At 38.7% G+C, this 23,746-nt stretch overlaps 1 protein-coding gene across 2 annotated transcripts in view; it reads right to left on the reverse strand.

The window, feature by feature from the left end:
* LOC5578528 (protein O-mannosyl-transferase 2) overlaps positions 1–23,746 on the reverse strand; it is a 62,073-nt gene that overhangs the window by 18,070 nt on the left and 20,257 nt on the right. For both annotated transcript variants that reach the window (XM_021855093.1, XM_001663869.2), the window contains exons 7-8: positions 22,628–22,802; positions 22,384–22,524 (exon numbers count right to left, since the gene is read on the reverse strand). In XM_021855093.1, coding sequence (XP_021710785.1) covers positions 22,384–22,524; positions 22,628–22,802 — 316 coding nt within the window. The remainder of the gene's footprint in view (positions 1–22,383; positions 22,525–22,627; positions 22,803–23,746) is intronic.

Here is a 23,746-nt window from a genome sequence, read left to right on the forward strand (position 1 = left end):
ACTGGGAAAAAACCTACACAACTATTACAAACATTTCCTGTCATATATTTCAACGGACAAACAAAATACTAGAGATGGTCAGGTCTCGGGTTTTCAACCCGACCCGAACCCGAACCCGACGGGTACGGGTCGGGTTCGGGTTTGAAAAATGTGAAACCCGACCATCTCTACAAAATACGAAATCCCTTCAACACTATCAATCAACAAACCAAACACTTACAGGATCCTGATAACTTTGAAGGATGGCATCTTCGGAAAAGTGGCTCAGTAGCTCAAGGGATATCATTGCCTGTAAGGGTATGCGAAATACCGAATGATTCCGTCAAATACGCTTCGAAACGAAATTCCGCGGAATTCCACGGAACTCGCACAGGCGAAATTTGTATTTTGCAATTTCGTTTCGTTTCGCCAAATTGTTAAAATATTTCCACGGAAAAAAGAAAACAAACGGAATAAAACGGAATTTCGCGAAATTCGAGTTTAATTTCGAACAAAAAAAAGCAAAGCGTTCGCTTCTACTCCTAGCAGCTACAGTCAAAAATGGGTCCGTATTATGGATCAAATCGACTCATATCATGGATCAGAACACTATAACAGCAAATTATCTGCGAGGCAAACGAATGGTGTGCTAATGAAAGCATACGTTTTGGCGTTTCTTTAGGAATCGTCTTATCTTAGATTCATAACTGTGGTATGGGTTTCAATGCCCCACAAATATGAATCAACGCTTCTAGGCATATGAATGACATTTTATTTCCTACGAATGGAACAAATGTATTTAAGCATATTATTGTTGATTGCGATGCTGTATAGATTTATCGTTCGCGTAGGTAAAATGGGTTCTGCGTAATTGCTACTCTATTTGATGCGATATTCTCCGTTTAATCCAACTTTGATCCATATCTGTGTGCTATCCATAACTGTTGGATGACTGTAGTATTGACTGGTCCGCACGATATGATAAACTGCACTGCCGTTGTAAAGTTTCCAAAAACGCCCATTTGCCCTAAATTCCTCGCGGCGAATAACCCAGGAAAGGAACAACTACGTTTGATGAACTACCGCAATGTTATCTTCCTTACGAATGAAGAGAGCAAAACCACGATTTCCTCCGGGGAACATCGCGTGTTCTTTTGAGTAAATCCGTTAATATATCGCAAAAATGGTTTGTACACAAATGTAAAAAAAAAGTTGCGGAGCGTGAGTCCCTGATGTTCTGGATTTGCTCAGGTGGTGCAGATTATTGATGCGCGCATTAGTTCTCTCTCTTGCTTTCCCGCTATGACGTCACTTTTAACTCTGCATAAGAACAGCGGGAGAATAGAAGAGAAAACTAATAGCACGCATCAATGAGTTAAGGCTCTCCGCGATTTTGTTGTTGTGTCATAAAACTTTAACATTTAGCAGCGAAATCGCAGCGATTGTTTGTCGCTGTCGCCGTAAAAAATCGCGTTGATTTGGGTGATCCAAAGCCACACCTCAAATCTTCAAGAGCACAAATCTAAAGAACCAGACGTCCATTCAAGCTGAAAACTCTATCGATTGGTTACTCGATGGCCAATCGATCAAGTGTTCAGCTTGAACCGCTGTCGGGTTCGTTAGATTTGTGCTCTTGAAATGCTGAGGTATGCCTTCGATTTATATTCACCTTAAACATGGAAGATGCATACATTATTTTATATCGTAAAATGATTCTAGGTTTATTCACGCTGTACCACACCACCAACTCCTCTCTCCTCTTATAACGTGACATAATTTCCTCACGACCCCCAATTAAAAATAAATGCGAATATTGATAATATATCATTACAAGTATTGGAAGCCAAATGCCGCAAGGCAAAGGTCTTAACCTTTTCAATACCGACATCAAGTTTCAAAATTCTCTAGTTTCGCCACACGCTATGTCTGAACCAGACGATTATAAAACTCGAATGTATATCGGATTTTTTTTTCGCTAGAAATCAGTATTTGATCCATATTTTCATAATCGGAAGGTTTTAAAATATTCTATCGGTGAAATTTTGATTTTTTACACTTGTCAGCTATTTTTCATACTAAAACCCAAGAAAACATCGTTTTTCGGCGCATTTCAGCCCATACAAAATGCATGGAAAAAATTTCATCGATAGAATATTTTCAAACCTTCCGATTATGAAAATATGGATCAAATACTAATCTGTAGCGAGAAAAAATCCGATGTACATTCGATTTTTATAATCGTCTGGTTCAGACATAGCCTCCGCCATCTTTCGATCGATTTTGATGATTTGTTTTAGTAAAAATCACAAATCAGTTATGAATTTGATTCATGCATTGCAAGCACCATCAAAATTGGTTCCGGATTTAGATTCAAGTTTGGTGGGGTATTTCACAATAGAAAAGCGCAACAATTTTTTTTTTCGATTTTCGCACATCTAGATCTCGAGAAAAAAAATAAGCCAAACATTAAATTTAGCTCATTGAAAGACGCATTGTCTAAACGAACATGGGTGAATAGGGCTATTCAAATTTTAAAAATGTTTGAAAATCCAATCTCCCATATGCTCCTTACCATAAAAATAGTGTTCTGTGAAATTTTCAGCTTTCTAGGTGGTGATTTAGAGGTGGCCCAAAGACAATATAGGTTTATATGGAAATTACTATGGAGAAATTTAGAGAAATGTTCCAAGCACTCTAGTACTGTAATGTAAGTAGAAACTGATCATCCCATATTGAAAAATCATTCTTCAAACCTTAATGAAGGATGTTGCTGAAGAAACAAATCCCTTTTGAGCTAATTTTGTTTGGGATTTTTGTACATGTTTGCAGGGCTATAACCCCATATTAAGCTAAATAATAGCAAACAAACTCATGGATATCTCTTCTGCTATCCTTCGGATTGAATTTCTCTCTTCAGCTAATTTCTTCATTATGGTTTGAAGAATGAGCTTTCAATATGGGATAATAAGTTTGTATTAATATTACAGAGCTACCATGATTGGAACATATCTCAAAATTTCTTCATAGTAATTTCCATACAAACCTATATTGTCTTTGGGCCACCTTTAAATCACCACCTAGAAATCTGAAAATTTCACAGAACACTATTTTTATGGTGAGGATGGTAAGGAGCATATGGGAGGTTGGATTTTCAAACATTTTTAAATTTTGAACCGCCCTAATGGGTGAACTTGTCAATCTTATTTGCGGTTCCTCTATGCTATGTAGTCCAGGTTCAAAACTTTTTTTTCGAAATTTTCAAATATTTTTTAAAATACTCTCGAGGCTCAAAATTCAGTGAAAATGTGATTTTTTAGTCAGTTTTAAACAAAGAATCTGAAAATGAGATAATATCAACAAACCTTAATTCTTACAGAAATTGTTCAGAAATTCCTCCACATATTTTGGAATAGGATCATTTCTCCAGTATTTGCTCTACAAAATAATAGAAATACCTTCAGTATTTTCTACAAGGTTTACTCTAAAATTTTGCATCCATACAGATTTGATCCCTCCAAGAATTAATTCACAGTTTATGCAAGGCTTTTTCAGAAAATTTATTAAGAACTTCTAAATTAACCCCAACAGGCAATCCTAGTTAAGTTGCTGTCGCAATATCTCTTGGAGTTTATTACTTTTACAGTTCTTTCAAATTTATCTTGATTGATTTCTTAGGTATGTGTTGATGGATTTTAAAAAAATTAATTTAATTCAATACTCCAGCAAATACTACAGCAAATATTCCAGTGATTCCACTGTTCTACTTATTTTTCTTCTTCTTTCTTGCGTTGTGTTCCAACTGGGACAGAGTCTGCTTCTCAGTTTAGTGTTTTCATGATCACTTATCGACTTATGTCCCCAATCACATTCATTCAAGCCACAAAGCATAAAGTACAGCCAAAAAAAATGAATATCATTATTCCATGTTTTATGGTATATATTAGCATAGCATCACATCCTTCTTCTTCTTTCTGGCGTTACGTCCCCACTGGGACAGAGCCTGCTTCTCAGCTTAGTGTTCTTGTGAGCACTTCCACAGTTATTAACTGAGAGCTTACTATGCCAATGACCATTTTTGCATGCGTATATCGTGTGGCAGGTACGATGATACTCTATGCCCTGGGAAGTCGAGAGAATTTCCAACCCGAAAAGACCCTCGACCGGTGGGATTCGAACCCACGACCCTCAGCTTGGTCTTGCTGAATAGCTGCGCGTTTACCGCTACGGCTATCTGGGCCCCTCACATCCACATGATTAAAAAATTATAAGGCGTTTCTAAAAATCAAATTAATTTTGGACTCCTCTCAATATTTTTGAGATTGTTTTAAATGTTTGTAACAGCTTTTCGACCCACTTCTTAGTTGTTACATTTAAATTAAACCCACTCATTGCCTTGTGTGAGTGTCAGATATGTTGAAATGAAACCTTATAAAGATACTAAGAAGATTTCAAACAAACAGAAAATAGTTTTACCAAAACATGTAAGGATTCCACTAAGCAACGCTAAGGTTGCCATATGGTAGAGAATTAAAAAAGACGTTTTTATGCCTATTGTCAAATTTCCAGCTTTTGACAAGAAAAAAAAACTTTAACGTGTATTCCGCGAAACAAATTCAAAAATTTCGTTTCGTTTCGAAAAATTCCGTGAGATATATGATTTCGTATCGAGTTACACGAAACATTTTTAAATTTCGTTTCGTTTCCTCATTATCAGCGCAAGATATTCCGCGTATCGTTTCGTTTCGTATCGACATGGAAAAAATCCATACCGCATACCCTTAATTGCCTGAGCTATTTGATTCAAAATTTTGTCACAAGGTGGCGCTACCTTGAGCTATTGAACAACTTTGCCGTAGACGCCATCTTTTTAAATGGACAAGCTCCTGAGATATCTGCAAAACAAAAATAAAAGTTTGGTGTTCACTAGTGCCACCCAGCGGTCAAATCCCGAATTAAACAAGGCACCATCTGATAGCGCTCCACCTCCAGAACAACTTTACTGAAGACTTCAAGTTTCGAAGTTTTCTGGATTTTGAGATTTACCATTTTTAAATTGTGGTCTACTCGAACCGTATATAGTGCGTTCATTATAATGCGACTTCGATGTACATTTGTTGATTTTACCGCATTATCAAGGGCCATACTTTAAACAAAAACTGTCGAATATTGTTTTTAATAAGATTCTTGAGGAATACAATTTGGATTGGTGTCTTCAAATGTTTTTGTTACAAAATAATAACAATTTAAATATTTTTGTTACAAAGTACAACAGCGTGAAAGCCCGAAAGTTAAGGGCGTCACTTCAAAACGAGCCTTCCTTCCTTATTTTTTTCCCAGAATAAGCTACATGTCATGCCATAGAAATAGTCTGGTGTGTTAAGATTTGATGTAGATATTTTCTGATAGTAACATTTTTGGGAGCACCGTGGACAATGTTTCGTTGGACGATGGCAGATTGGAAGGAATGCTGGAAGCAAACACTACAACATTGGCCGACGGTGATGCTCGATTTCAAGCAAACGTGAAAATCGTAGGAGTAAAGAAAAAAAAAACAAACTAACTGGACCATGGTGAAAATAAAAAGGAAATCAGCTCAATGAAAGTGAAGAACTTTGGGAGCATCCATTCAGTACGTTACGTTTTGCGCAATTCAGGAGCTTTGTAAAGGTTTTTTTGCAAACTTGATACATTGTTTGGGAAACAGCGAGACGTATTCAATGGAACAATATATTTTCTTCGAATGCAATTTGTGCAAGACGAACTTAAATTCTTGAACATCAGGAAGTCTTTCTGTTTTGGAGCTGATGGGTACAATTGATAGAGCAGGAAAGACGAACGGAGAACCGGAAATCATCATCATCATCTCATTACTGGGTCTACCTTTCCCGATGTCCATTGTTTGGGTTTTCGTCCGCCCGAAGGCGTGGTGCGGCAGGAGGGTACTTGAACCGGATGATGGTGGATTTCTTTCGTTTTCTAAGCTATTTTACTTCGATTGCTGGGAATTATGTTGGCGCTGGCTATTTCGGAATCATCGTGTGTAAAATGAGTTTGTTTTCAACTGTTTTACGTGGGAGTTTCGACTGTGCAGGTGAATCAAATCACGTTTCTATCGGTTTTATAGCTATTGAAAGAAACAACTGCTTTTATTAGCTAGAATTCATTGATTTCCATTTCGCTGATCACATAAAGAGAACTGTAATATAACATTGGGGATTTTCCTTAGCAATGTAGAACGAAAGCGAGTCAAGGTCACACTAATAACTCAATTATTTTTTCACATATACGATCAATCGAATGGAGTTTGGGATTACCTTATCATTCTCAATGTACACAAATCGAGAGTTCAAAGTTTAAAAGTCAATAACGGCGCCAGCCGCGCCCTATGCGATCATCGGAGAAAGGAAGGAATGTTAGTAAGACAACCTTTATTACTGGAGATCGAATATACCTCTGCATCTCCACAGTTGTCATGGAAAGGATATTGGGTTAGTGGGATAAGGTGGGATTTATGATATAATCACGCCTCCGGTCCGAATAATACGCGATATTATTCGAATACGCATTGTATGCTAACGACTGTGTTACCGGTTCGCAGAAGCAAGCGATACATTCGATGGACCAAACACTACTGATTTCATCACGCCACTTTTTCTTCGTGCTACGCGAACCGGACACGCTTTTTTCTTATTGTATCGCTCTAGCCCCCAAGGGCAAGTGATACAATCGATGGATCAAATACTACTCCTTCTAAGTAATTGGGTCACCAAGTAGCTCGGTAGCTTAGTTGGTAAAGCGCTCGTCTAGCATACAAGAGTTCGGGGTTCGAATCTCAGCCGAGCACGTGGATTTTTTTCAAAATTTCACCCATAATTTATCTATCTTTACCACGCGTAATGAGTTATTTAATTTAGGATAATAGTGTTTTCTAATGAATTAAAAAAGCACTATTTTTGCCCATTAAAACATTTTTAGCGCATAAATAGAATCAGCTGATAATACTTTCTTATTTTTAGGAGCGCTATTTCCTATGCATTTAAATAACAGCAACAAGCAACTTCCCAGACAATTAGAAGTCGCATAACAGTTAACGAACAAAGTCGTTTATTCTCACAAATTGCATCACTCTCGCATTACATGGTGGATGAAATCGTTTCATTGATGAGTTTCCTCGCATAATACGCTCTTTTATGAGTTCATATGTCCATTTCGTTTCGTTCCATATACTTGTACAAGGTAAATCGGATCAATCCGTAGCAGCTGTCAAAATCAACATTGTTATCATAAATTAAGTTGCATAAAGGTACAGATTAGTACGCAATAAAATCTGCACACTCGCATTGCATGCTATTGTTCATCATATTAAATATGCACGTATATTGCCTCCACTTTTGTATGCAATGTCTACATAGATTTGTGGAACTGCGGCCATGTCTAAAATATGAATCCATATTTGGAACTTTTTCATTGACAAACAAATAGTAAATCGACTTTTCTTCTGAGTTCATTACTTGTGACATGCTAATGTTTCTACATATATGGGTCCACCTGTTATTAGGATGCTTTATTGTTATTTCAGCATGCCATTTCTTTGAAACATAATGTTCATATAATAATTTACACGAAAATCTTTGCATTATATGCTGAGGTATTGACGACAACTTCGAGCGAAGAAAACTTACAAAATCGAGACTGGTTGGAATTATGAAATTTTGTTGGTTCAAAAATTGATTCACGATAAATGAATTGTCATAATTACAGGTAACAAAAGTGTTTATGATCAATGACCAGATTTTGCATTCTGGATCATGTAATGCCAAGCCACCAGATTTTCGTGGCAATATTAATTGGTTAAAAGCAACTCTAATTCCATGATTTCGCCAAAGAAATATTCCAATCAAGTTCTATAATTTGGCGCAGTACTTATTGTTTAGCTTTATCACTGAAGCTACATACCACGCTCTTGATAGAGCAAATGTATTCACAAAGATTTGTTTTTGTATTAGATTAAGTTTCCTCGGTTGATTTCCAATTTTCATCTGACATTTTTTTGATTGAGTTCGAATACTGTATTCCTAGGATTTTAACTCTATCAGTCATATTTAACCAAACAGGAATCGAAGAAATTTGTGGTCCATATCCTATCTGTATAGGTTTTGTTTTATTAACATTGAGCTGTGCACCTGAAACTTTCCCGAAGCTCACGAACAGTTGTTTAATTACTTCTAAATCATTTAAAATGTTGATCACCAATGACACGTCGTCAGCATAAGCGTTGACTAAATCCAGCACATTTGAACAACTAGCAATAATCTTTTGTAATAATGGCTCCAAATACAGTACAAATAAATGCATAGATATAGGGTCACCTTGTCTTATCGATCTTTCAATTTTGATTTCTCTGGACAAACATCCATTTACGAGAATTTTTGAATAAGAAACATCTCTAATCATTTTCATAAAATCGACAAATTTTCTGTTAACGTTCATCGCATTCAAAGTATCAAATAAAAATCGTGGTTCCACTCTATCAAAAGCTTTTTCCATGTCAAAAGAAATCAAAAGTGCCTTCTTTCTTTTATGTTGCAGCTCTACTATGCGATCTCTTATAGAACAAGTTACTTCAAATATGTTTCTTTTGGGATTTGCGCATTTTTGATTTGAACAGATCAAATCAGGCATTACCTTATTCAACCTTTCTTTCAATATTCTTGCGATTATCTTATAACCAAAATTCAAAAGTGTCAGTGGACGATACCCTTCTATCTTATTGTTAGAATTCTTTTTTCTAACCAAAGCAATCATACCATCACATAATTTTTTCTCCATGTTGCCGTCAATTGCACAATTTATAACAGCTGTAATTTCTGTTTTCACGGTACTCCAAATATCCATAAAAAAACTCTTTCGACAACCCGTCTAACCCTGGTGCTTTTTTTTGAAGCACTGGTTTTAATTGCATGATAAACTTCATCTTCCGTTACTTCAGACATCAAATTTTCATTCTGCAAATTTCCAGCCGGTAATATATTTTCTGGTCTGAAATCTCTCCCATCTTCAATGGGATTCGATTTGAAAAACGATTCAAAATGATCAACGATATGCTCTTGAATAATATCTGAACTATGCTCTTGCCTTCCCTCGATATCTAGAATTTTAATTTGTGTTTTACTCTTTTTCTTGACCTTCTCATCCAACTGAAAAATTGACATCGGTTCTCCACTGAAATAAATTTCATTATTTCTGGACAGAAACGTGCTGAATTCTCGTTGTAGTTTTAACATTTTCCCCTTGATCCTGTTTATTTCAGCGATCTTTTGACTATCAATCAGATAATCGTCATATGCTCTGCGCAGAGCAAAGTACCAGAACTCCATATTACTATGAAAGTCCTTATAAATTGCACTTGATTTCCATTTGAGAAACGATATTACTTCTGCCTTGGCATATTCTGTCCACCAAACTAACCAATTTCTATAATAACGTCGTTGTAAAACCCAATACTGCCATTTTTGATTGAATTCGACACAATGTTGTTCATCTGCTAAAATCAGGGATTTGTAATTCCACACACCTTTCCCAAAAGGTTTTCCTAGAAATGGTAATTGAATTTTTACGATGTGAGCTTTATGATCCGTGAAAGACGAAACCTGGTATTTTGCGTTAACGATATGTTTTGAAAGTGATTTAGATACATATATGCGATCAATTCTTGAACCAAAACCTCCTCTTACAAAGGAAAATTCTTGTCTGTTACCAGATACGACTTCCCAAGCATCCTCAAAATGGAGTGCCTGCCTCAATCTCTTCAACATGGGACTGAAATTATTTGTATTTTCATTACTACTATCCTTACCTTTTTCAATGCAATTAAAATCGCCTCCAAGAATAATCAAATCAGAAGAACCTCTCAAATAATAAAATTGTTCTCTACTAGATCGGTTTGCAGAACCAGACGGAGCATAAACATTGCAAATAATGACGTCATTGTTATGTTTCAGCTTGATTACTCTGGAATCTACGCTTCGTTCAATCTCTCTACACTGTAAATGTGCCTTAACCGCTATTGCGGTTCCTCTTTTCTCATGATCAATGTTATACACTATATCAAAACCATACAGATCTGAATTCTCATTTTCAACCTCTTGGAAAAGAATCACATCTACATCCATCAATTTAACAAATGTCTTCAGAGAGTTTATCTTGTTAGTATTGGAAATATTGTTTAAATTTATACTGGCGATATTATATGATGTAAGTCTGTTAGTATCGGTGTTAGTGGCCATTGTTCTAAGCTTATCGTACTTTCCTGCCTTTCTTCTTCGTTTCTCCTCTTCTCGAAGACGTAGACTTCATTGAACAATCGGTCTCGTAATCAGAGATATCGTTCGGGTCCATCAATGCCTCAAACACATTCGACTTCTGCATACTTGTTTGGTTATCGTTAACACCTTCAGTTGGCTTACCGAAACCATCACTACCACCGATGATGCTGGAAACACGAACTACTTTGTTGGGTGTAACGAAATCAGATGAATGCTGCTCGGCGAGATCTGCTGCCGTTGTTGTCGCTGATTCAGTGGTAGTAATGGTAGCCTTCACGTTGTCCTTGTCTTGAGTTAACTTCCTATTCAGAGCGTTCAAGTTAACCATTTTAGGTTCAATCCTGTCCATTGTCGCTGGTCTTTTAGGTGGTTTCAATGTACTTGACGATCCTTGAAGTATGTCCGCGTAACCTGATGATGCCCTCTGCATTCTCGTGTTGACGCTTTTCTGAGTGCCAACGATTTGTATCGCCTCCGCGCATTTTGCACCGTAGTGAACTTGTCTGCCGCAATGCTTACACGTGATCTGTTGGTTTTTGTATGTTACCAGTGTTGAATGACCAGCCATGAAAATGTATGATGGAATGGTGGTCGCTAGTCTAATCCGCATTTTCCTAACACCGCTGGGTATTCCCCTCAACTGCTCCGGTGCTTCCCAAACCTCGCTCTTGATCGATAGTATTTCGCCGTATATCTCCATTTCGCGCTTGATGAAATCATTATCCAATTGTGGTGGTAAATCGTGTACCCTTACAACCGTGGCACCATCGTCCATCAGTAATGGTACCGTGAACTTTACGTTGTCATACTCTACCTCATGTTTCCGGTCATGGTTCTCAACTACTTCCAAAGCATATTCCAGACTATCGCATTCTACATATGTGATCCCACGTAATCCATTGAACTGGAACGATTTGATCCGCTCCGAGGGTAATTTAATCTTGTTGAAGATTAGATCCGTCACAGTCTCGACTCGGGTTTCTTTGCCGCTTCCGAGAAATTAACCATAAATGTGTTGACTCGCGTGGTGTTGCTGGATCCAGCGTTGCTTGTGGCTGCCATGTTTGAATTTGTCGTGTGTTTGTGTGTGTTGTACTATACTACTGATACCTTCCAATGAAGGTCACTACTTTGATATTCACTTTATATAACTACAGCTCTTACAAAATCGTCCGCACTGAACAACAGCCAAATTGAGACTGATTACATGGTGGATGAAATCGTTTCATTGATGAGTTTCCTCGCATAATACGCTCTTTTATGAGTTCATATGTCCATTTCGTTTCGTTCCATATACTTATACAAGGTAAATCGGATCAATCCGTAGCAGCTGTCAAAATCAACATTGTTATCATAAATTAAGTTGCATAAAGGTACAGATTAGTACGCAATAAAATCTGCACACTCGCATTGCATGCTATTGTACATCATATTAAATATGCACGTATATTGCCTCCACTTTTGTACGTATAAGGCCTTTTCGCAACATCTTATACATGAAACTTTGCACATATAAGCATCGCATAACGCAAAACGTGATTTCGCGATACGTACATTCTGGTTGTGTGGGTTGAATCATCAATTTTTTTCAGGGATGACCCCAAACTTTTGACCGAGGGTGTACTACATATCAATTAGAATGAGTATTATAAAATTGGTAAAATTAATGAAATTTTCTTCCAACTTCCATCCACGCTCAATTCTCAAACTAGGCGTGAAATTACTTTTACGTCTGCTGGACGAACACGACGAACTAATAATGAGCATCACCTGGTTGAAAGATAATCGCTTTTGCTTATTTGGGCAGATAATAAAATGGGTTCGTTTAATTCATGCTGCATACCAGAAGTGGGAGGTATCACAGTGAGGATTTAAAGCACTCACTTCATTACTTCAACTATAATATTCTTCACTGTTCAAATAGAAGCAATCTTCAAGAGATATCTCTGTAAATTTCCATAAATCTTAATGCATTAGCTCTAAAGTTGAAAGTATTCCTCGTAAAAATCCTCAGTCTGTGCATCATGTTTTGTAAATCACGGCCACGGCAACTATCCAGACAAACTTTCACCCGCTTTTGCAAGACATTGTTGCCTCTTGGATGCTTTGCTCGCAGGCGTTGATAGAAGGTACTGTAAGTTGGTGGCAGCCATACATCACGAAGCATCACTTCATTTAAAATTCACAAAAAGTACTGCTCTCTTTTTTAATTACCCACATAAAACAGCTCCTTTCAAGTATAGGAACGCCTGGCGCTATTATGTCGCTCTTGAGCCAACTCTGAACCGGAAAAAGTGGTGATAGTTGCTGTTATAATGTACCGCAATATACACCTTATGTGTCGGAGAGTAAGGCCTCAATCAGGGTCTTAAGGGTTTTCTTCATTTGCAATTTATTTAGCATTGCCTTTGTTAGTAGAACTTGATGGTACGGTGCATAGCGATAAAAACGTAGCAGCTTAAAACAAGTAGGTATACGCATGAAATATGAAAAACCTTCATACATCGCTTGTAACTTATTTAGAACAAATAGGGAAAATCAATGTGAAACCCTAAGCATATAGATAAAATATGTGTAGTTTTGCTTGTTCAATTAAACTATAATTCTATATTGGTCAAACATGATTTAAGACTTGTGTGACCCTTTCCTTCAGAGGGTTATACACACATCACGTAAATTACTAAGGAGACGGAAGAGATCTACCGTCGATGGGGGTGACAATGGGTCTAGGGGGTGAGATTGGGTCAAAACGGAAAAATATGATTCATGAAATATTTTAGCTGATAACGCTGATATTACTAAAATAATAATTCATATGTTAGGGAACATATTATTACATGGAATTCATCACAATATACATTTTTAGAAATAGTAGTTTTTGTTTACTACATCAATAAAACTCTATGTTGAATCTACACAAAATATTCATCATTAAATTTCTCCTGTGCAAAGTATCACGCATGTACTTTAACCTCTATCGTTATATTAGTAGACGGTTGAAAGTCTTTTCATGACACTTCACATGTATTTTCCGGAATCTATTTGATTTTTCCACAAAAATTTCATTTATTTTGGTACGGTGCCTAAAACATCAAAAATGGGGGTGAGATTGGGTCAAGCAAGAACGATAGTAAATGAAATTGCAATTCCACTTTTTTGACATTTTACGGTGCCGGGTGTACTCGTTTTTCATTAAGATGTGTTTATTCTTTCTAAATACAGCATCTCTGAAACATCAAACAAGTCTACTTGAGTATTCCGTGCATTGAATAACAATGCAACGCCTTTTGACAACTTCTCAAACCAGCAACTGTGTTTCGTGCGCAGCAAACATCGTAAATTTGTATCAAATTGATTTTTTTTTTTAATTTAATTATTTATCAGTGTTTTCATAATATAGAAACATCTCACGGAAGTACAAAAGAGTTAGCTCGCTGAAATACCGGGATTATGAGGTCAACATCTGCCTGAAATATATTGATCGTGGAATGTCACACCGAAATTTATCTATTTGCGAAGGTTCAAAATAACCACTGTTTCAGTACACCTTTGGGGAAACTGAATAGGCTTTATGGCAATTGGGATGAGACCAGTGCTGTAAACATTCGACACTTTGCGCGACGTTTATTTCGTTGCCATGGTCAGCAGTCACAGCCATGGAGCGTTGGAATGCGTCGTCTTACACGATGACATTTGCATAAATCATAACTTTTGTAGAGAATTTAGACATCGGATCATAAACAACATGTCATACAACATGTTTGACGTTGATATTTTTCCTCTTCGCGAGTCTCTCTCAGGGTAAAACTAGTAGTCGCAGACTACTACACCGTACACGCAGCGAACTGGACTATCGAATTTCATAAATTTTGCCTTATGAAATGTGGAACGATTATTGCAATACGAACGCTTTATATATCGTTTTAGCATCACTCCACATTGAGGCGTCGATAGTAGCGTGATGATTTCCTGGGGAGATCGAGGCACAGGAGCAATCGGGAAAGTTTTTTATGTATTAAGCACGCCTAACGTGAGTCCCACACCGTGTCAACACACAACAGGCTAGGCTTTAGGAAAAATCTTGAAACACCATTTTAATTCCTTCCAAGAGGGCAGCGCTGAATCTGACTATGAAACTAAAACGCACGTGATCGCTTTTTAAAATCTTCCTTTTCACCCGGTGTATTTATCGCCCTTTTCTCAGAGAGGGTATTTGAATATCTCTTAGGTGTCATCTTTGATACGGCTGCTTCATGCCCTTGAGTACCACCGAAAAAATCTATGTTTTTGTTGCCGTTTGCAAGTTACGAGACTTAAACTGGTTTCTTAATCCGTAGAACACCCTATTCGCAACCTACACACGTCTTTTCACTTCACGGATAACGTTATTGTCGCACATCACAAGTGTTCCAAGAATTAAATTCTTTAACAGCTTCAAATGCGTATCAGTCAAACACTACCTCAGCACCAAGATCACCAGGTCTACCTCTATCTCTACCTGAAACCATGTACTTCATTTTGTAGAATTAATGGTCAGACCTATTCTCGCCGTCTCTCTCACTTTCCAGAGGTTCGAAGGCCTCCTCCACTGACCTGCAATCGATTCAAATAAGGTCAATAAGGCAAAGCAAAAAATCAAATGCGTCCGTTTTATAATGTTGTCGTTTCCTCCTTGAGCGTCGTCTACGTTTCTTTAAAAAAAATACATGGACACGTTAATGCTTCCAGTGGACGATTATGTCCTTTGAAGGAAGCACCACACTAGACAACGGACTAGCATGCAACGCCCAGTGGCACAGTCAAAATACATGCCTGACTTTGAAAAGTTTTCCGGACTGAAGCAGGAATCGAACCCACACTCCTTTAGCACGATGTGGCTAAATGCCTAACCGCACGGCCACGAAGCCCACAACCCCATGCCCGTAGAGGACCACCGATCCAATCAACATTTTGTACATGGTATAATTGGAGCGGGGACGAATCTTTTTTGCCCGCAGGTTCTTCTGGAGCCCATAGTTGGCCCGGATTTCACGGCTAACATTGTTGTCCGCCGTCAGCAAGGACCCAACGTAAATAAATTCATCTATATGCGTATTCAGGTATATGCGTCAATCGTAACGGTGGTTCCTAGGCAAGCCCTGTCGCGTTCGGCTTCGCCCACCAGCATGTACTATGTTTTCAACGCATCCAACGCCAGTCCGACTCTTGTTCCTTCGCGTTTCAGGCGGATGTACGTACGTATCGTACGGTGATGGCTAGGGATCTGGTATTCCCGCTATTTTTAGAGGATTTGTGGTATTGTAAAGATCTGGTCCGTCGTCGAGCGGCCGTCCACTAAATCCACTTGATAACTTCCCTCTCCTGTTCTGTCGCCCAGATTTTGACTATCAGCCGATGAATTCAAGCGACCAACTTCTCCAGGCCCATCTTGATGAGTTCCGCTCCGATTCCCAGCAGCCTTGTTATTCTTGAGCTGATGAACGGCATTATTAACTTCCCTCAGAGTGGGAGCTGGTTGGTTGCTATTGTCCTACATTCCGACGTAGTCATTTCTTCCGCTGCCTTGAACCTCCGTGATTGTGTTCTCAGCGCCATTGAAGTGTTCGCCGTAGTGCTGCTTCCACCTTTCGATTATCGCCCGTCTGTTCTAAAAAATGTTCCCATCTTCAACCCTGCCCCCTGCAAATTTCGGTCCGTAGCACAAAGCCTCTGCGGAATGCGTTGTATTTTTGATAAAACTTTCACTTTCCTTGGGTGTGGTGCAACAGATACATTTCTTTGCATTTCGTCTCCTCCTGGCAGCGTTTTTTCTCCTGAAACAGACGGATCTGCTACTTCTGCTTCTGTATATAACGTTCCACGTTCTGTCGAGTACCTTCCTGCCGCATTACTACCCGCGCTGCGTTCTACTTCTCCGGAATCATTATAAACACCTTGTCGACCCAGACATTCCGTCGGCTCCGTTCAACGTACCCACCAATGTTCTCGCCTGCGACGTTGATGGCTGCTTTTATTGTACTCCAGCAGTCCTCGATACGGATTTCGGCGAGCGAATCCTCTTTCGGCAACGTTTGCTCGAGATGCTGGTTCTCTTATTAGCACCCGAAAGTGCGTTTCCTTGTTTCAATCCATCTTACTTCACAAACGAGGTGCCATTATAAACACATGATTTCGAACCATCCAGCGTTCCACGTTATTATTTATTTATTTGGTTTTACATCAATTACCTTGATAAAACCTCGCCAACAACATTTCTCCAATTCACTCGTTTCATGGCCACTTCTCTTCATCCTCGATTGCGACCCACGCTCTCCAGGTCCTGGTGCACCTGCTCAATCCACCTAGCTCGCTGCGTCCCACGCCGTCTTGTTCCGACCAGATTCGTAGCGAACACCATCTTTACAGGGCTGTTGTCCGGCATTCTTGCAACATGCCCTGCCCAGCTTTAGCTACCTTCAGGATACTGGGTTCGCCGTAGAGTTGAGCGAGCTCGTGGTTCATCCTTCGTCGCCACACGCCGTTCTCCTGCACACCGCCCTTAGTACTCGGCGTTCGAAAACTCTAAGAGCTTGCAAGTCCTCCTCGAGCACAGTCCACTTTTCATGCCCGTAGGGGACTACCGGTCTTATGAGCGTTTTGTACATAGTGCATTTGGTGCGAGGGTGGATCTTATTTGACCGCAGTTTCTTCTGGAGCCCATAGTAGGCACGACTTCCACTGATGATGTGCCTTCGTATTTCCCGGCTAACATTATTGTCAACCGTCAGCAAGAATCCGAGGTAGACGAACTCGTACACCACCTCGAAGGTATCTCCGTCTATCGTGACACTGCTTCCTAGGCGGGCCCTGTCCTGCTCAGTTCCGCCTACCAGCATGTACTTGGTTTTCAACGCATTCACCGTCAGCCCAACTCTCGTTTCAGACGGAGAACAAATCTGCCACCGTATCAAATTTTCTCCCAATAATATCCATGTCTTCCGCGAAGCAAACAAATTGTCCGGATCTCGTGAAAATCGTGCCTCTACGAACGACACCTTCAAGCGCAATATCGAACTACAGGCACGAAAGTCCTTCGCCCTTCGTAGTCCCCGCCGAGACTCGAACGAACTGGAGTGTTAGCCCGAGATCTTCACGCAGTTTTGTACAGCGTCCATCGTTGCTCTAATCAATCTTGTGAGCTTCTCGGGAAAGCTGTTCTCGTCCATGATCTTCCATAGCTCTACACGGTCAATACTGTCGTATGCCGCCTTTAAATCGATGAACAGATGGTGCGTAGGAACCTGATACTCACGGCATTTCTGGAGGCTTTGCCGCACGGAAAAGATCTGGTCCGTTGTCGAGCGGCCGTCGATGAAACCTGCTTGATAACTTCCCATGAACTCGTTTGCTAGAAGTTCTAGACGACGGAAGATAATCTGGGATAGCACTTTACATAGCTGCCTACAGGTGACGTTTAGGATAGCGATTGCACGATAATTTTCACACTCCAGTTTGTCGCCCTTTTTGTAAGCGTTCCACGTATAAGCCCAAAAGTTTTCGCCAGAAAACTATGTTAGGACATTTTCTGCCGCTGCTCTTTCTTTTCACTGAATCGTATGCTGTCTTGAAAACAGCAGCCCTCGTGAAAACCAGCCTGCTATTCGCCGACAAAGAGCTCAACGTGTGGTCTCACTGTTGAATAGGATAGGCGACCGTATTTTGTGTGCCGAAATTGCCCATAATACCTACATATTTGTAACATTCGACAATAGTAGGTATTGAGGAAATGAAATGTAAACTGAGTACCACGCTACTTCAATTTGCCGTATAATCGCCATTTAATGTTTTTTTTTACTAAATTCCATTTTATTCAGCGTAGGATGCACAACAATTACGTCTTCTACATTCTTCATGCATAAAATTTGAAGATGAAAAATATTTTTTCATGCATGTGTCTGGAATTTGAACCGTCCAGGGAATTCGAATCAACATGATGCTTTTTCCCAGAATGGTAAGTAACGAAAAATTACTAAAAAATATCAAAAGCATAACAATACTTATTTGAGTCCGAAATTTTGTACAGCTCATAATGCATATTAGGCAAACAGTCAGAGTATAAATTTACTAGAATTTTCATATACTATATTATGACACCCATGTATAATTTGACTTGTGCGGTTATTGCTGTGTGCGTTTGAAATGCAAATTTCAAATGCGGGAACACCAAATGCGGTAAGATTTTTAACAAGCAAGGCGATGTCAAAGTTTGATTTTCTTTGCTGGGTTGGCGGTGATATGGATCATGGTTGCTAACCCAAGCAGCACAGTTTGTTTCAACTCAAGAATAAAATTATCTCTCGAAACTAATCCGAGTTATCAATGGTTGAAAATATGACTTACAATTGCACTGAATAGCAACGCAAAAAGCGCAAGAGGCGAAGTCTGTTTGCAACATATTAAAGTTATATGCTTATTTATTGCAAAATACTTGAGAGAAAAAAATGAAAACAAAAATATGAACGAGAGTCAAACTTCCGACTTCAAGATCATCAATCTTCTCCTATACTCACTACTCCACCAGCTCTTCGAACAATTGCTTCGCCAATGCACTATAAAAGCGATCACATGGCCCATTATTCAAAGCTTGTTGCTTATAACTTTACTCCACCCTTCGGAATACAAGTTCATTACTGTCGAAATTAGACCACACCTGAAATAATCTAAACTTTTCGCAAAAATTTTCGAGCAATACATGAGAAACACCATTTAAACAAACAAACTGTTGCTAGACCATGTTTTCGTTGTAAGATGATACGTAAGGTGCAACTCAACCATATTGCAACTGGATTGAAACTAACTTCTAGCTGTCATACACGTAGTTTAGTGCAACTTTCTCGCAACTGGGATGAATCTTCTTGAGTTGTGAGTATGGGAACGAAAGTTGAATACAAGTTGCGGATGCTTTAAATGAAAGTAATTTGAAACATAACATTGAAACCGGCATTTTGGGAGAAGTTTCAAGAGTTTGTTTCAAAAGTTGCTGAAACATCTTGATAAACTTGACTTCATTGCTATTTGAAAAAAAACATTTGCAGCAAATCTTGTCGTTTCAAAAATGTTGAACGCCAAACAAGGAGTGAAATGCATGTTGATTGGAACGGAAATTAAACTTTATGAGCCTTGATATTGATATGCAACCGAACTAGAACCAGGTACCGTTTTGATTCATATTACGGACACTTAAGGCCTCAGTGAAGTATAACTCATCAAGAAACATATAAAATTAATCATTATGTATGATTATTTGCGTAATCAAGCCTCCAAAACACTTAGCTTTCGAATGGCGGGTGAAGATTTCAATTCCGCAACATGAATAATTATAAATAAATAGAATTGTGTTGATTTTTCAAGATTCATATTCCGGACGGTTCCTTACTTTTGCCTCATATTCCGGACACTTTGATTCGAATACCGGACAGCTCATGTAAATCATAAATAGAAAAGTCAAATCATCAGTTGAAATTGTCAGACCACTAAAGAAACGTCTAACGCAGCTAAGCATTATAAATTTTCATAGATATTCATGGAAAATGTTAATTGACACGAGCCTCAAAAGTGAGTACTTTTGAACGGCAAAAATTGAAACGTTTCGTGTGAAATGTTTCCCATACAAAGGAGAGTGTCCGGAATTTGAAGCTGTCCGTAATATGAATCAAAACGGTACGTTACAGATGCTTTTATTGAAACGTGATTGAAACCGTTTTTGAAAAGCATCTCTTTGGATGATGTTTCGTGTGCTACTTGGGAAGTATCCTTTGGTAACTTAGTGTTACCGCGTTTGAAGCTCAGTTGGGCTGGATTTGCACTCAAACGCAAACAGCAATATATGAAGCAATATGACAATACAACTTGGATTTTCTTTCGGAATTTGTAGAACAATCTGACAATTTTTTTATGATGTGATGACGTTCTACGGTATTAACTCGAAATCATAAGAAATGCGAATGTGACAAATATGCAGCTATGGTCAGTTCAGCAGGGTAATAACTCTGTAATTGGCATACTCCTGTCTATGGCTTTTTTATATAGGGTGTTTGAGGCCATCCATCGAACATGATTGATTGATAAAGCTGCTCAATTCCGTGCTTGAGAAGTTTGACCAGGAGCTCGTCCTTCCCAGTAGCTTTACAGTTCTCTAGCTCGCTGACAGCCTCCTTAACTGCCGTGAATCGCAAGTCAGTCCCATCTGTTAGAAATAGTCATTGTGTAAATGGACTGTGAAGTTTCCAAAATCGTTTTTCATATGAATATTAAAAAATTCCAGAGGTCAGGAACATGCCCAAATCTTAATGAAACTTTGGCAATTTGATTTTCGCTACGATATCTTTCCGTGAAAAATATAAAGATGATCAAAACATGGTTTATTCTTTGTTACACAGTGCGTAGTGAGACTGATATGCGGTTACTTTTCATTATGGGACAATTTGACTTGCTATTTTTTTTTCTAAATTTTCCGAGCCAATCATATTATCTCATTAGTGCAGCTGAAAGAGCATTGGGAGATATGTTGGGAACTGAACTCAACTCAATTTTGAGCAGATGGGACTGACTTGCGATTCACGGCAGTTAACCACTTCAACGGTCGGTGGGACAACTGCTGAAGTTGTCCTTCGATGATACGAAAGACTCAAGAATATCTTGGAAATTTTTCGGATAGTATGAAAAATTCCTGTTAAGATCAGTTATTTGAATCAGCTAGGAAAATTTAAACAGTACATATATGGCTGCAATAAATTCATGCATAAGTAAGTCTTTTGTGAATCCATGTCACATCAGTTTGCAAGACAGTAATTTTTGCCAAACACAGTCTTTCATTCAATTTCATTAAAAACTTTTCCAAAATTATAAACCTCAATACCTCATCAGAGGAAAAGTGAAAATTCATCATGACAAACCACCATCAAAGTTTCTAATCTTCGCACCTCGAATTTATATCACGTTCGTTCAAAACACCAAAAATAGCGCATTGTACCGTTCACTTGGCAACGTGGACCGGTGATACACCCCATAAGAAGAAATTACCAGCCGAGCCACATCTTCATCCCATAAAGATAAAGAACCACATCGAGTCACCTTTTATCTTAACACACGACCCACTAGAACTGCCACCTTGTGTGGTGCAGCACATATTCAAGTATAGTTCCTTAACCGCAACCGACACCAAGCACCATCTTTATCAGCCAGCTAAAGCAGGACGTCCGTTGAATCCATCGCCGGCGACGTCCGTGAGTGCCGAGCTCGAATGTGTGAAGAATCTTAGGAATTTTGAAATATTTTTCCCACTGCAAACCATCTTCGTCTTTATGTTCCACCCCAAAACTTGTACAGAGGACGCAAGGCATAATGCGAATAAAGGATGCATGATTGAGCCATTGAGTTTCATGCTTTGGCATCTAAAACTGGTAGTTGACCGTATATATCGAGCGATAAGCATCACGACAGGAGTGTGTAAACGTTGGGAATTATAAAATGTAATGGCTTTTTACTGTTGTTAGATCGGTACATTATCTTGAGGTAATCACATTGTCACTTAATAATTGTCTTTTAAAACTGAAGTTTGGCATTTTAATTAAAATATCCATAATTCATCAAATTAGCTAACGAATTGTGGCTCGAAGATTGAGAACGCCTCCTCGAGTTCTGAACGAATCCAGACGGCTAAGAAGCCGAGTCGATGGCTTCGGATATGTAAAGACATTCCAGAAATTTTATCTCTGCCATCTTGTTGCAAGGCACTGACTGCTTGAACCATGTGAGGTGACAATGGTGGCGGTAATAAAGTTAGTCATACCTAGTTATCATAATGTTCAATTAGGTGATAAAACTTTTGCGAAATGAAAGGGAGACAGGTCTATAGAAGGTGTGACGAACACTTGCTTGCTGTCGTATCAAAACGATGTATGCAGATCACCAAAGTTGAAATCATTAGAAGAAAGTTAGTCTTTCCTCGAAGAAAAGCACAAAGAAGAGATTATCAACTAAAAAGTTTCGAGCCGGCCTTCCCAAAAATGATTTTTGTCGTAATAATGGGGACACTAACCTGCAAGCATTGAGTTGAATACCAGAGCCGGGAAGTAGTGATGGAAGTAGAGAACTCGTCCCATTGCATAGAACGGCAAGTAATGCAGTAGCCATCCTCCGAAAAGCCATGCCGATGCCCTCAGTGAACGCCATTTGAATTCTAAAGGAAGAAAAGCTTCGATAAAGAAAGTTTTAAACAAATAATAAGACCTTGAATAACTGCTCTTTTGCGTTTTATTTTCAATCAAAGCCTGTTTACTTACCTTCTACAGTACTAGTTGTTTGTCCACTTTGTTGAGATCCTAGATTTCTTTGGTATTTTATGACCTCAACCAAGAAGACGATAATAAACAGTCCTAAAAATACTAAATTGCTCCACCAAATTATAGGATTACCCAGCAAATAAACGCGATGATCCGATCCGGAAAAGAACTGGCCCTGAAAATATAAATAAAAACACGATGAGATAAGCAAATTGTTGTGATTCAGACGAGATACATGACTTCATCATATCGCTCCATTTTAATTCATTTATAGGTCTACCGGCGATCCTCGTTGAATAAATGTACAACTCGTGCTGAAAAATCATCATTTTGCAACTAGTTGCATAAATAACTATTTTCTGCAATTTCCCATCCTAATAGGCTGTTTTTCATCACGCCAATCTGTCATGAAACGGCTTACTTTCCTGCACTGAAGTATGCAGTGCGGGAATAGTCATTACGCAACTGAAACCAGTGCTTCAATGATCATTTACGCAACGCTTTCTCATTACGCAGCTGTTTTAAGTTGCGTAATGAATCATAATACAACAATTTTCCAGAAGATGTAAAATAATGGTGAATGCATTCCGATATAACGTCTGATACCCTCAAGTGGTCTTCTACGAAATTGCAAAACAATGTTGTACGTAACTCGTTGCAGAACTCGATTTACGACTCGTGCTATAAAAATCATCATTCTGCAACTTGTTCCTTAATAGTAGTTTACGGAACAAGTTGCAGAATGATGATTTTTACAGCACGAGTCGTAAATTTATCCTACGAGGCTTGCCGAGTGCTGTAAAAATTGGGTTCTGCAACGTGTTACGTACAACATTTTTTTGCAATTTCGTAGAAGACCACTTGAGGGTATAAGAAATTATATCGGAATGCATTCACCATTGTTTTACAAATTCTGAAAAATAGTTGCGTAATGAGAAAGCGTTGCGTAATGAATCATTACAGCACTGGTTTCAGTTGCATAATGACAATTTTCGCACTGCATTCTTCAGTGCAGGAAAATAGGCCGTTTCATGACAGATTGGCGTGATGAAAAGCAGCCTATTACGATGAGAAATTGCAAAAAATATTATTGCTGTTTTTCATCACGCCAATCTGTCA

This window comes from Aedes aegypti, chromosome 1 (assembly GCF_002204515.2).
Source record: "Aedes aegypti strain LVP_AGWG chromosome 1, AaegL5.0 Primary Assembly, whole genome shotgun sequence".
NCBI lineage: Eukaryota > Metazoa > Arthropoda > Insecta > Diptera > Culicidae > Aedes > Aedes aegypti.